Consider the following 14,659-nt stretch of genomic DNA (forward strand, 5'->3'; position numbering starts at 1 on the left):
ACTTGACCTTATCGTATTCAAGGTGGTGTGATTCTGCCCCAGTGGTGTACTTTATACACACGTGTATATAAATAAAGCAATGTTGTACATTCGATATAAGTTAGTTGCATTTACAATAAACTATACGTAAAAAACCTAAATTGTAAATTAACAGTTAAATTGTCAGATAAATGTAGTGGAGTAAAAGGACAATATTCCCGTAGGAGCACATTACTACCAGTGAGGTGCAGGACACTTAGCAGCCTGTAGGTGGCACAAGATTACAGGCCATGAAGCGGGTACGTCATGACGTCAGACGCACATTCGGAAAAGAAGCGCGAGAGAAGAGAAGATGGACTTTCTGTGTTGATCTGTTTCACTGACGAAACGGAGCCTGTTTTCAGCGGTTTATCCATAGACAATATCTCATTAAAATCAGGATGTCGGTGCTGAAACCCTTCAATAAGCTGCCTGGTTTGAATACGGCATCCATCTTGGTGAGTCGGTGTTTCATTAGCTTTTACCGTGAGCCGCTGCTGAGCCTGTGTGTGTGTGTGTGTGTGTGTGTGTGTGTGTGTGTGTGTGTGTAAACAAATGTCAAAATAGAGGGGTAAATGTGTAGTGTCTCATATTTCGTGGCCCTGACGGCGAAATGCACTGCAACCACACGCAAAGACACAAACGGTTAACACATTTAGACGACAACTTCTGAAATTTGATAACACACGCCTTTACAAAAAAGAGAGAGAAAAATTCAACATCTGCAAATACACAACTCAAATAAAATTGATACAAATACACAACTCACAACATAAGTATTTCCGGGGACACATACCTAGAAACTAACACAACAAGCTAAAGTACCGGTAAGTAAATAAGTGCCCCACAGTCCGTCCCTTTTTTGTGTCCTCAGAAACACTTCCGTTGTGTTGTGAGTTTTTGCACCTACCGGTAGTTTGTGTATTTGTTTCTGTCTTTTTTTTTTTTAAATCCATTTAAACATTTTTCTGACTTTGTATTGTGTTTGTGTTTTTTTTGTGTTTGCTGAAAAATAGTTTCTCTCTGAAATACAGTGGCTTAGAATTAAATTGCTCATAATGTAAACACTATTGAGTTACGCGAGTAAAAACTACTGTGTTGGGTTTTTAAAATACATCAAACAGATTGAAAGTCTACTTTTGGATTTATGTTACTTTTATGGCTGTGTTTTATAGTGTTAACATGGGTTTTTTTGATGACTCTGAGAGTTTTTTTTCCTCCAGCTGGTGGAAGGCGAGGAGCAGTTTCAGCAGACTTTAGCAGACACTCTGGTGGAGGAGTGTGCTGTTAACATGAATGTGTGAGTATTGCTCCGTCCTGTTAAACAACTGTTAAAGTTGATTCTACAGAGCAGGATATTGTCATTAGACAGAAGTGAAAACGTCACCTTTAACCATTACAACGGTAACTCTTTTTAATGATGAAACACTTGATAACAAAAGAAAAACTGTGAATTATGCTTCAGACTGACACCATTGTGATGTGAATTATTACAATGAACAATTTTTTCAGTCGGTAAATAATGTTCATACCAAGTCATAATTATATAATTTGTTGAGTTGTGTACTTACATTATCCCAAATTTCAGTCAAGACATCAAGGTAAAGGTCCATTTGGTGTCAATGGTATCATGTCCCCTTTCATTAATCCGTCAGTGGAACAGACAATTACTATAGTTATGTCAGTTGTGGTGAAGACAGCAACTCCCACGACCCCACACAACGTCACTACTTAACTGTCTTTCTCATTGTTTTGGATTAGAAACCCCAGTAATAGTTTATACACAGCACAGTGTCCTATTGTTAATGTACAGTATGTTAACCTCATTGTCATTTGCAATTTGTAATCATGGGAATCTTTCCCATCTCTACTATTCATGCACTTATTTGATGCAAACATAGCATTACAGACTATCACATCTATAACCATACAGGGTTCCCACGCGTCCTGGAAAACCCGGAATATGGTTGACCAATTTTCCAGTCATGGAAAATAATGGAAAATGTGAAAAAAAAAAGTCAAATGTCCTGGAAAAGCTTGAGTTGTCCTGGGAAATTATTTATGACATTCATGACATCAACTCCCAGAGATCAGTTTGACTTTTTCAGACACCACTAGAGACTTCTAGAAAACTAGCAACTACCAGTAATAGACCACAAGCATGAGGATTTTCATTCCTGTGACCGTAGGCTCCTTTTCTCTTCTGCTGAGTGACAGATAGAGGAAAAGCAGAGAGCTGTTTTGGGTGTGGTTTAAAAACAAAAACAACGTTTGCGTTGTTCTATGATAAATTTGTCATAATTTCTAAGCATGTAAGAGATTGTTTCATAGATAAGTTAGAGCCATGGCCATTTCCATGGTTAAATCAGACTTCTTGGGGTGAGAGAGGAATAAACATAGAAACAATCCTTGTAAATGTAAAAAAAATAAGGTACAACTGTGGAAAAGAGCACTTCTCCAAAGCATAAACGATGTTGTCTTGGGATGTATTATAATGACATCTCTGTCAGACTTTAGCAGCTGAAAATGTCCTGGGAAATGATTTCAAGAAAAGAGTGGGAAGCCATGTTCATTCTGACAACAAACACGTCTGTTGTACCACACAGGAGACTAGCCAAGAGTCTGCCTCTACCCATTGAGCACGAGGAGACTCGTCCAAGAATAGACCTGGTGGTTTTCATCATCAACCTGACCTCAGAGCTCAGGTAACCCTGAAATCTTTACATATGCAAATCTGCTAACCCACCTGAAGTATCAGTTTGCCTGAACGGCACTCTAGTTGTGTGTGTGTGTTGTCTTCTCACAAGCTTCTTGCAGCTGAATGCTTTACACCTAATGTAGTTTTTCTCTCTAAAGCTTAGACCTCAGCCTATCTATAATTGAGTTATTAGAGGAAATGTACTGCTTGACAGACACTTCTTGCTATCTAGAGCTACCCAGTATTTCTTAATTACTCTGACATGTCTTCAAATTAAAGTATGTTTTCTTCTGGTTTCTTTATCTTGCTGCCAGCACAGACTTCAAAACCCACCCACAGATGTTAATGCTGGTATTCAACCTGAAGACTGATTAATGATTATGTTAAAAAGGGCTACTGATTTCTGTAGCATGGTTTTGTCTACACATTGCTGTCTGTCACTTATGATTACTGTGCTCTCCAAGTATGACTTAATTTGTCAATGCATATTGTAATAATTGATACAATTAACACTGTAACATTCATTATTTTGTTTTGTGATAGTTTTCAGTCAACAGAGGCTTCCCTCAAATATTTGGACCCTGGATATTTCCTTGGGAAAGTCTGCTTCATGGTCACCAATGGTATGACACTGAGTTAAATCCTGCTCTTGTTTTCAATCCTAAAAGACAAAAGAGCAGCAAAAGGATAAAATGGACAAAAAAATTGTCTAAGATGGCTTATTTTTCACAATTTATAAACCTTATTCTTCCTAGTATAGTTGGAAAATCGTATAATTGGAAAAGTCTTAGTTCGACCTCTCCTGTGCGTCTCCCTCTGCCTGGCTGTCATGCCATACTGTATATTCATATATTTCTGTCTTTTGTAGCTCGTAACGTTTCGGTCCCCACGGAACGTGTGGACGCTGTCAGAAAGCTGGCTGCATCACTGCACTGCCCCTTGCTGTTTGCAGAGGATAAGGTTTGCATCAACTCTTGTCACAAACATGGAGGATGGCTTCAATTTCACATGTCATTTCAGAAACAAAACAAATGTACAGAAAAATATGGCTTTAGGGCAAACCCTAGATTTTAGCTATTGGTTGTTCTAGTGGACGTGTGTTATCTGAAAATCAAGCTCTCAAAATGTAGAAATTATCTCATATTAATGTCTCTTTCAAAAGTGAGATTGTATAAATAGCAGACTGGTGATGAAAGTGTAATATTGCTGAGTTTGAATTAGGGCCCCTGTAGTAACAAGATCAAGCTCATTTGCCACGTCTTACTTTAGGGGTCACATCCGTCCAAGGACACATGCTATCAAGCCAAAGCCATTGTGACCATTGTTTACCGTGAGGGCCAAACTAAAATGAGACATCTCATTTGTTTATCCTTGGTTGCTGTTGTAGTTGTTGCCTCACTCTCATTTTGGAGTTTCATGGTGATGGGTATTTCTCAGCTATATGGGGACAGCCTTGTTTCGATGCTGTGATGCAATCAATCTTCAAATGCATCTCTCGAAGGATGCAGTGACACAGCTTTTGTGTCATTGTTTTGACTTTTAGCCCGGATACCAAACCAACCAACGAAAATCTGGGCACTCACTCTCACAAGACAGGTTTTCTTCCATCCTGAGACAGATCCGTTCATATGAGACGGGGCGGTTTACATACAGTGACTGACTGAGCATTTTTTGTAAAAACCAAGCTGGCTGCTGCTGATGTGCAGACGTTTGCTGAATCTATCACGAGAGTATTGAGCAAACTGGATGGTACATTTCCTCTAGAAGATAAACAAACAACTGCGCTCACTGCATTTTTTGATAACACGGGTGTGTTTTCCTGACCACAGACAGGATTTAGGAAAAGTTACATTTTTCAGCTGGACTCAGTCGGTGCTAAACCTACGTTGTTTAATTATGTCTGGTAGAATTTTGGTCTGCAACTGATGATAACATCCCCTGGAAGTCGAAAATAAACCGAGAGTCTCATTTTCCCATTTGCAAATGCAAATTGGTCTGGCGATGGCAGGCTAGTCGGTGTCAGCACAAGCAAATTAATGAACTTGAATGAATTAATAATTTTTAATTGGTTAATCCATCCATCCATTTTCTGTTACTTGTGCATGTCTAGTTAACTTAATTAATTAAAACCATTAGAAATTCTTATTATATGATATAATTCACTGCTGCGAAGTACTAGAACAAAACTGGGAGTCAAAGGGGAGTATTTTATTTTAACAGAATATTATTGATATATTTGAAGTACTGATGATGGGAAATTGAAATTCAGACAAATGTCCAGACCCTTGGGGAGTTTCATTCCATTTGCTTTAACACAGACGAAAGGATCAACAAAAAGGTCAGGTTAGAGCCCACAAAATCTTACGTTTTAGCTTTTTTGCATGATTATGTAGCTTGGCACTTCTTCTGAAGCTCAATGTTGCTATGTTTCTGTTTCATAAAACATGGTCTCTGATGTTCTCCCCCTCCCATAGACTCCTGAAGGTGTGATCAATGCTGCAGAGAGACTGTTGACCATCCTAAAGGTGACGGCCGGTCTTGTTCCTATGGCAACTTCTCTCTACCTGTCCAACCTGACTCGATGTAGAGTGCCCGCAGACATCGACCAGCCGAGCTTCGATTAGTCACGGTGTCTAGGATCATCCTTGATTTTATAATGTATATATTTATTTGTAGTGGTTTTCTTAACACAGAGCAAACTTATTTTTATGGTATTTCTTTGTTATTCATTATACCTTGAATGTGTCTGCTTTGGCCTGTTGCAGCTGCTGCTTTTTTTTTTGTTTGTTTGTTTGTTTCCTTTTTCTTTTTTTGCTGAGGTGTACATAATTTTAAATAGAACCAACATCCACATTTGACTCTTGTCTCTTCAGAGAAACAGGTGTAAACAATAAAATCACAAGAACTGAGCTCATCGACGTAGAATTTACACCTTTTTAGTTTGTTGAACCAACACAAGGAGTCTGGTCACATGACTAATAATATCCACCACAGCTGTTCCCACCTTCACCTCATGTGAACCTGAACAGAGTTTTTCAACGAAGACGAAGTTCACGTATCCACCATTAAAAATCTACTGTTGAGCTGCACTACTCACAAAAAGTTAGGGATATTCGGCTTTCTGAAGACATTTCAGAATGCACCTAAAATGCACTATAACCTTACAGGTGAACTTAATTTGACCGTCTCTAAACCTTTGAATTCAGTACTTATAACATAACATGTTGTTCTCTAACACGGTGATTAACCGCAAAGATTAAGTGTCTGATCCATGAATTGACCAGTAAATGTCCATGGTTCAATGACAGTTTGTATTGAAACAGTCCTCTTCATCACACTGTTCACATTTTGACATCTTGAGACCAAGCAGACGATCGATCAGCAGTACCTGGCCATGTCGAGGCTTCTGACGGGAAGTTAAGTGATAAGTGTCCACTGAGCTCAGAGTGTCACAGAGTGTGATCAGCAGGTTGAACAGAGACACAGAGACTGGAAGAGTCACAGAAAGACCGAGAAGTGGACGTCCTTTGGCCACATGACAAGATATTGACAGGTTGACATTTTTGTTGTGGTACCATTGTTGTTAGCTTTTGTTTCAATAAATTGTTTGAGATGAAGAAATTACCATTATATACCTCTTTTTAAATGCCCTACTTTCATGATATAATATCACTGTAGCATGAACTTTTTACATTTTCCATACATTTCACCAGAAAGTCAAATATCCCTAACTTTTTGTGGGTAGTGTGTAATAATAAACTTTATTTATAGAGCACTTTTCAAAACAAATGTTACAAAGTGCTTTCCAAGTAAAAACAGTTAAAATGGCAACCAGTGTATAGTGTATCTGTGATTGTCACTTGAATGTGAATCTCAGCAATTTTACCAAATTCTTGGCTTTATATCAGATATATATTTTAGCTTTAAATTTGATGGTATTGAATATAAAACTTTCAGTTGTGTTAATATTTCACTAATTAGGTTGCTTGTAAAAATAATTACCATTATTTTTTGCTTCTATGCGCCATTAATCCTGTTTGACACATAACCATGGACAGTTTGTTATTTTCAATACTTACTATTTGGATTAATTAAACTGTAAACAACATTCACATTCACCATTTTGTGACATGCATTGGATACCAGAAAAAATGTGTTACTTTAAATGACAGCTACAAACAGCTGGGAAATGAGAGGTACAATATGGAGATAAATCATACAAAAAATAAAAAAGGCAAATACCCAACTATCATTGGATTTTTGAAAATGTAGGACATAGATTACATCATCCCTTCTCATTTCCACTCCATAAAAACTTGCCCTCTTTATCAATGAATGTACAAATAACCTGCTGCTCAGGGAGATGCTGGGTGTGTGTATGCTGGAGAGTGACCAGAGGCACTGTGCCTAGTGTCACGTCTGCCTGTGTGCTCTATTGCGCACGTACACACACACACACACACACACACACACACACACAAACAAACACTATTAATAGTTAGCTTATCATCATGGCAGTTGTCCATCATGCAAGTTAACCAAACACTGTTGTGGCAATGAGTCAGAAACTTGGAGGACAACAAGGAGACAGTAGGACTGGGGAATGTCAATGATAACACTAATATCTTTGGCTCCCTCGGCTCTTTTACTTTAACACGCGACCAGTCAGCACAGGTCAGTGCGCTTCTTTCCATTAACTGAAACCTGCTCAGGAAGTCTTATTGTTAGAAGACAAAAACTCAACTTTGAGTGACCTCTAATGTGCGACACATGACACATTTTGTGTTGTGATTTATTCAGCACCTCTCCCTTTTAAAGTTCAGAGGCTATGGCCGGGGGTATCTGCATCATCAGCACCTGGTGTTTTCATTTCTCGTCCAGTGAACTTTTAACCTCTCATGCACTGTCCTCTCCCCAGCAGAATAGACCACATCAAGTGTTGAAACATTTAATTAAGTCATTAGAAAACGGACCGGCACATGTCAGTTATCGAGCACTTCAGAGCCATACAGCCACGCCAACAACTCTGCTGGGCTTTCCTGAGAGACAAATGGATGGAAAGTTGGGGCAAGTCTCTGTCAGTGTCTGCACCTGTGCAGATGCTGACATATTGTCAAGTAAAGTCAATATATCTTTATTGTCCCCGAAGGGCAATTTACGTTGCAGCCAGCAGCAAAAACAGAAATAAAAATACACAATAGCATTACTTAAGTGCAGAATTTAACATCATCATCATCATGAAAAATCAGGGGATCACCAAAGTCGTTAAGATTCATCTTGTGGGACGTGTGGATGTCTGCTCCAGATTTTATGACAATCCTTTTTTTGTTCAGGGTGGAGCAGCTGATGGACATTACCGTCCTTAGAGCCCTGCCAAGGCTAAAAACGTCTGACATACACTCTTGTGTGTGTATTTGCACCTTTTTGTCTCTGCCATCAGGAATTATATTTCCTGTGACAGCTGACATAATCTCAGGTTTAGAAAAAGCATTGGGCCGTAGGCTATTGTCAAAATGCTGAATTGATTAGTTTCAGTCACACAGCCAGTGTCAAGGATCATACACCAGACTGAAGAGAAAAACATTTAAATTCATAGTAAATGGTGCCAATTGGTTCTCCTAAATTATGTTTCACTGTCCTCACCCTCGCCTCTACTGAGTGATCTGTGATTTGAATTGAGTAACATGAATGGGAAATTCAGTCTGATTATCTTACCTGTCTAACCTCTCACCACTACTGTGGTCTCAGATCTGAGGTCTGCAGCCTTGAGCGGGCATCAAGTTCATCCTGATCACTCCTCTCAAATGCAACAATGTGTAAAGGAGAAATGTCTGACTTGTACAGAAGTGCAAGTGGGTTCAGTGGTTCCAAGTGTAGATTAACCTCAAACCGAGGGACTTAATATATAGTATTGTTATGTCAGTGCACCAGGCTTACAGGTGCAGAGATGAAACCAGAGCATTTTCAGGGTAGGGAGATTCATTTATAGAAAGTGGAGGATTGTTAGTCTGCAGGAGAGTTGATGGAGCGGTTAAGTCCCGCCCGCTGTGACTAAATACTGACCACTCTGCACCATCACGTCCACATGGATAAGATGACACTGCGTGCAGGTCATCAGTGCCATTGCTCTGGGTGAAACGTTCAAGTGGACTTTTTTTTATGTGTGTGTGTGTGTGTGTGTGTGTGTGTGTGTGTGTGTGTGTGTGTGTGTGTGTGTGTGTGTGTGTGTGTGTGTGTGTGTGTGTGTGTGTCCACTTGTTTGTTTGAGTGTGTGCGACGTGCGTGCATGCGTGTGTCCAGGCACTTGATGTGAAGAGTTTTATTCTTGACCTGATTCTTATCTGGGCTTCCTGACCCTGAATGTACTTTCGGACCTCATGTGGTATCTGATCAAAGACGTCCTTCCTTTCATACTTTATTATCATTAAAGCGTGACCATCTGTTAGTTTCACTGATTTATAATAACCCCAGCCTCTTAGCGTAGAGCAGGTGAGTAATGAGATAGAAATTGAATTGAAATGACTAGAACTTGCGATAAAAAAAATAATGAGCAGAGTCAAGCAACAGAGAGTTTTATTTATTATATATAAGGGTTTACAGTATATTGACTTTTACGTCCAAACCATGTTACACAGCAGGAAACCTATTTAAACTATGACAATCTAGCAATTAACCTGCAATAGAAGATACATTTGCGAAGCTTCCTATGGTTCTGTAGGATCTTCTTCATAACATATGGGGCTGTAAGTTATGGTAATGCTATATTTGATTTCTTAAACGATAATTCAGATGGAAGAGTAAACCTTTTTTTATTTTCAAAAAAGCATGTGCATGTGGGGAACTTCTTGTCTGTCATCTGAGCCCAGCATGACTTGTGTGACATTAATCTTCAGCCCTGGTAGCCCAGCTCTTTGTAGTTGGCCTCAAGGTCAGCAACGACAACGGCCAACACGTTCCTCATGGCCTGCTGCCCGGCTGCGTCCAGTCCTGCCTTCTCTGCCATGACTTTAATAATGATCTCGGAAATCAGCTGCAGCAGGAATAAAAGAGAAGAAATCCACATACTGATTTAGGATACCCAACATTGAATAGAATAGATGCAGCAGATGCAATACATTTGTACATATAGGGAAAGATTAAACCAAGATGGGTCACACACTGTATCAAAACCTTTCCTCATGTACAAGCTCACCTTGAAGTTATTAATGGGGATCTTGTGGTTGTTGGCGTGGGTGGTGGCCAGAGGTTTGAGGATGCTAGCATGGTTGCCTTTGGCCTTCAGCAGCTCCCCAAGTTTCTTTAGCACAGTAGCGCCGTGGGCAGAAACAGCTGCATTACCAGCCAGATCACCCTGAGCGATGCCAACAAATTTTGGGAAGAGACTTAATGTATCTGGGTGCTCTGTGAACAAACTGGGAGGAAAAGGAAATGAGATGATTCACCATTAGAGTGGAGGGGTTATTTTGAATATCTTGCATACGGCTCTGTGAACCTGACCCTGCCTGACCTACAGCACAGAGGAATCTTATCTTGTCAGAGCCACTTACCGGGTCAGAACCAGGCCCCCATTGGTGGTGTAGTCTGCCTCCACTGGACCCCAGTGCTTCAAAACTGTGTCAAAGTCAGCCATTATCTGAAGACATGAAGAAAGGGGTCATGAAAAATATATTTTTAAAAAAACAACAACACTAAATTCAGGAATAAAAATCTGATTCTCAAAGAAAAACCGACGGAAATAATAGAACAGTGAGAGAAAAACCAAGTGTCCTGATCACATGAAGTTCATGTGAGTTACACAAACAGTGTTATCCTCCAGTTCCGGCATTGCATTTCTTCTGTTTGATACTGTATGATACGCCAGCAGCCAAGAAACACTACATTCAAGTGAAAGTCATTACTATGAGGAGGCAGATACATGACCTCGTCTGCCCTCCCTGAATCTGTAACATGGCCTCACTTCACCTCTGCATAATTTATATGAGGTGAAATCAGATGCACTGTTTTTGTGATGTTATTAAACTGTCACAAGGTAAGGTATGCTTAATAATTAATTTTTAAACAACTTTTTTTTTTCATTATAACTAGAATTTCACTCTTTGAGCATAATTAATTACTTTTTTATTTCTACTATTATCATTGTTTTTAGCAACTGAGGATAGTTTGTTTTTAAGTCAGTGACCTTGAAAATTTGAAATTGCTTCATTCGTTTTGATTTTATACATGATACAAAATAAACATGAGCTGTTATCCTATTGTGACCAAATTCTGCTTTAATCAACCTGCCATCAAACATTCGCACAATATCACCTTTATTGTCTGTCAATATTCTCTAAATCAACATATTTTATCAATGAATAGGACCTTTTGTGATATCCTGCAATTAAACCACTAAAAAACAGATAGTACCTACCTGCGACGCAGTAAAATATCCTGTGTGATTATATCAAATTCTTCTTAGCCTGTCTCCCCCCCAAAAAAGAGCTGACCTTTTTATACTCCCTCCCTCTGTCCTCTCACCAAAATTTTTTTCAGCCCTCCCATTCGGCCACCTCTCTCACCGCACGTCTCTTAAAATGTTCACACACCTCCAGCCTTAATCGGGAAACTTTTGATTCCACGCAGACGTCGTTTCAGTGGCACTTGGGGCATATTTTCTGTGTCTCATATCTCTGATCCTTATATGCCCAGCTTAATCTCATTTGAGTAGAGAGGATCATATTTACCAGAAAGATATGCAAACAGACAAAGTGCAAAGTGAAATGACCCTGTGTATGTGAATGTGTGTGTGCAGCATGAGTTAGTGTGCCAGTGAGTATTTAAAGTAGAACTGCCAGATCATCAAATTAATATAAGATTAATGCAGTGTAATAGAACAAGTCCTGCAATAAATCAAAACCTCATGAAGGCTATAATGTGTTATATTTATGGGTCAGGGACGTCTAACAATTTTGTAGTTGTCTGTGCTAATGTTGCACTGTGCTGTGTTTAAGACATATGTCATTATTTTGAGTAAATCATATAAGTAAAATAGTTAATTAGTTTGTAGTGTTTAGCCATATTGCATGATATAGATTAGATTATCATTAAACTTTATTGATTTGTGGACACTGGCCGGGTAATTTTTTTATAGGCAAATTAGGCAAGTGAAAGATGCAAAGCCGTAGCACATAGGTTGATCTGTTGAGAATTTATTTTCAGAGTTATGATATTTAGAGGGGACTATTCTTGTGTTTTGAGGACATCTGGTAATTTGATATGTCATCATCATCACCCTTGCTGGGGCTTGAACCCACAACCTCTGACAACTGCAACTGAACAATGCACATGCACACGGACACGTCCACACACTGGAAGTCAATGTTGTTGCAAAACACCATCATCTTAAATGCTGTGTGTCAATCCACTGTAATGTTTTGTATAAACATCAACATTTCTTGAACCATTAGTGCTGTTATCACAAGACTCAACCCTTCCTGTTGTTAGGTTATAGCCCAGCCCTCAAACCTTCTACCTCTTTCCCCATGATTGTGGAAGCATTTATTAAAGTAAGTTAAGTTTATTTAATATTAGGCCTATTATTTCTTTGCAGTCGAAATTGCTGTTGTTTTTCATTGTACAGGAAACTATCCATTACCTTAGGCTACCATTTACAGTGTGTTGCTCCAGACAAAAATAAATCATTGGAATGGGTTGCTGGATCCAGTGTCTTAATGTGCACACCACATTAAATACTCAATGAGACAGCATCAACAACAACTATGGTATTTTTCAATTAGCCATGTAGCCTACATACTATAATTAATTCAGGACTCTTCACACACCGCTATCAGAACTCATCCCTTTCTGTCAAGCTATGGGATAATTAGATTTTATTTGCTCTCTGTAGCAGGTGTTGTTTTAAAGCAGATATCAGCTTCGCGGCCGTTTCGGCTAATGCTGCGTTCAAGGCAGGCTTTTGAAACCGTAAGTTACAGCTTCAAGTCACAACTACGACTTGGTAGCGTTCCAGGTAACCCGTAGCTCGTGTTTTTACCATCCTGTTGTCTGTGAAAGTTCCCTATAACGGCCACTCGTAACTTCCGACCCGTGAACTCGTACCAGATCGAACTGGTATGACTTCACAGGAAGGAAAAACACAAAGTACGAGTTTCTTTGAACGCACCATGAGTTAGCAGCCCCCGCCCTTGTCAGGCATCAATTGGTCCTCGTGCTACGTCACCACATTCACGCGCATCCCTTGGCTGCACACACAGCCCTTCATGCCGTTCTCTCTCCTCATTGGATAACACTTGTATCCCACAAGGAAAATTTTCTCCTCGGGTTACAGCAGAGCAGAGTGACGGAGAGACTCGTGTTTAGGCTGAAATACTTCATGTAAGTGATTGCTGACGGAAAATAGGACTATTTAGGACTTATATTAACAAAAACATTCCACTGATATCTGCTTTAAATTACTATTATTCATGACTCAATATAAGTAACTTCTGTGTTGTGTTACTTCAGTGTCCTATTTTTGTCATCCTGTTGCTGTTCTCTATTGACCACTTAGGTTGATGGTGGTATTACACTGAACAAAAATATAAACACAACACTTCTGTTTTTGCTCCCATTTTTCATGAACTGAACTCAAAGATCTAAAACATTGTCTCTGTACACAAAAGGCCTATTTCTCTCAAATATTGTTCACAAATCTGTGTTAGTGAGAACTTCTCCTTTGCTGAGATGATCCATCCACCTAACAGGTGTGGCATATCAAGATACTGATTAGACAGCATGATTATTGCACAGGTGTGCATTAGGCTGGCCACAATATGTGCAGTTACTGTATTTGGAGGGTCCCGGAGGTCAGAAAACCAATAAGTATCGCATCGCATAGAGTTGATCAGGTTGTTGATTGTTGATACGACTGTGTGTTCCAGTTCCTGTCAATATCCAGCAACTTTGCACAGCCATTGTAGAGAAGTGATCCACAGGCCTCAATCAACAACCTGATCAACTCTATGGAAGGAAATGAGTTGCACTGCGTGTGGCAAATGGTGGTCACACCAGATACTGACTGGTTTTCTGACCCCCCAAATACAGTAAAACTGCACATTTTAGAGTGGCCTTTCATTGTGGCCAGCCTAATGCACACCTGCGCAATATTCATGCTGTCTAATCAACATTTTGAAATGCTACATCTGTGAGGTGAATGGATTATCTCGGCAAAGGAGAAGTGCTCACTAACACAGATTGAGACAGATTTGTGAACGATATTTGAGAGAAATAGACCTTTTATGTACATAGAAAACATTTCAGATCTTTGAGTTCAGCTCATGAAAAATGGGAGCAAAAACAAAAGTGTTGCATTTATATTTTTGTATGTGCTGATGGCATTTCGATATGTTATTGTTTTGATTTCCTTTCTATTTAAGATAAGTTGCACTATTCAGTTACACTAACAGAGCAGATGAACTGGGCCTGGCTCTGAGTTCATTAAACATAGCTCCAGATTGAAGAGATGGGGGGAGCCTCCCAATATTGTCCACTGTTTTCCCTCCAGGTGTCATCATGACTAATGGTGCCTATGTCTGTCAGTGACAGAAGACACCACTGCTGGATCTTCCAACCACAGCTGTTCAAGGCCTGACCCGTGTCTAAGCAGGTCTTTATGGTTTAAAGAAACACAACTTAGCTTATCCTGCTTCAATAGGCTCTATGCACAGCTCCACTACTTCCTGAACCTAATACTGCACCTTTATTTCCTGTCTTACATTATTGGACAAACTGATTAATCCAGGTGTGTCTGAGTAGTCACAATGGTCATGGTTTATTAAACCAAATAAATTGCATGGCCATCCAGTATCTCGTAACAGTGTGTGTTTGTGTCATGGATCTATTATCCATGGTTTGTGTAGGCTACTTCACTGACCACTGTGCCCTCTGCTGGTTAACTCCACCATC

The 14,659-nt window shown here is 39.5% G+C and overlaps 2 protein-coding genes across 2 annotated transcripts; one reads left to right on the forward strand and one right to left on the reverse strand.

The window, feature by feature from the left end:
* Positions 1-374: 374 nt before the first annotated feature.
* Positions 375-5,395, forward strand: pane1 (proliferation associated nuclear element). Its single transcript, XM_083974597.1, has 6 exons — positions 375-476; positions 1,242-1,318; positions 2,625-2,723; positions 3,260-3,339; positions 3,585-3,676; positions 5,191-5,395. The coding sequence occupies exons 1-6, from the start codon at positions 420-422 to the stop codon at positions 5,338-5,340; spliced, it is 555 nt and encodes a 184-aa protein (XP_083830723.1). The 5' UTR covers positions 375-419; the 3' UTR covers positions 5,341-5,395.
* A 3,877-nt stretch (positions 5,396-9,272) lies between these two features.
* Positions 9,273-11,195, reverse strand: mb (myoglobin). The gene is made up of 4 exons (XM_083984466.1): positions 11,127-11,195; positions 10,264-10,349; positions 9,909-10,128; positions 9,273-9,746 (listed from the first exon to the last, which is right to left on the reverse strand). The coding sequence occupies exons 2-4, from the start codon at positions 10,344-10,346 to the stop codon at positions 9,606-9,608; spliced, it is 444 nt and encodes a 147-aa protein (XP_083840592.1). The 5' UTR covers positions 10,347-10,349; positions 11,127-11,195; the 3' UTR covers positions 9,273-9,605.
* Between the last annotated feature and the right edge of the window lie 3,464 nt (positions 11,196-14,659).

Source organism: Trachurus trachurus, assembly GCF_905171665.1.
Source record: "Trachurus trachurus genome assembly, chromosome: 1".
In the NCBI taxonomy this organism is placed as follows: Eukaryota; Metazoa; Chordata; class Actinopteri; order Carangiformes; family Carangidae; genus Trachurus; species Trachurus trachurus.

What these genes read in the sequence shown, in the direction of transcription:
- pane1 (XM_083974597.1), top strand. Translation starts at nt 420, where the DNA reads ATGTCGGTGCTGAAACCCTTCAATAAGCTGCCTGGTTTGAATACGGCA. An exon ending in TGTGCTGTTAACATGAATGT is followed by an intron (nt 1,319 to 2,624) that starts GTGAGTATTGCT and finishes TGTACCACACAG; the next exon opens with GAGACTAGCCAAGAGTCTGC. An exon ending in TGCTGTTTGCAGAGGATAAG is followed by an intron (nt 3,677 to 5,190) that starts GTTTGCATCAAC and finishes CCCCTCCCATAG; the next exon opens with ACTCCTGAAGGTGTGATCAA.
- mb (XM_083984466.1), bottom strand. Translation starts at nt 10,346, where the DNA reads ATGGCTGACTTTGACACAGTTTTGAAGCACTGGGGTCCAGTGGAGGCA. An exon ending in GGGGGCCTGGTTCTGACCCG is followed by an intron (nt 10,129 to 10,263) that starts GTAAGTGGCTCT and finishes TTTTCCTCCCAG; the next exon opens with TTTGTTCACAGAGCACCCAG. An exon ending in TCCCCATTAATAACTTCAAG is followed by an intron (nt 9,747 to 9,908) that starts GTGAGCTTGTAC and finishes TTCCTGCTGCAG; the next exon opens with CTGATTTCCGAGATCATTAT.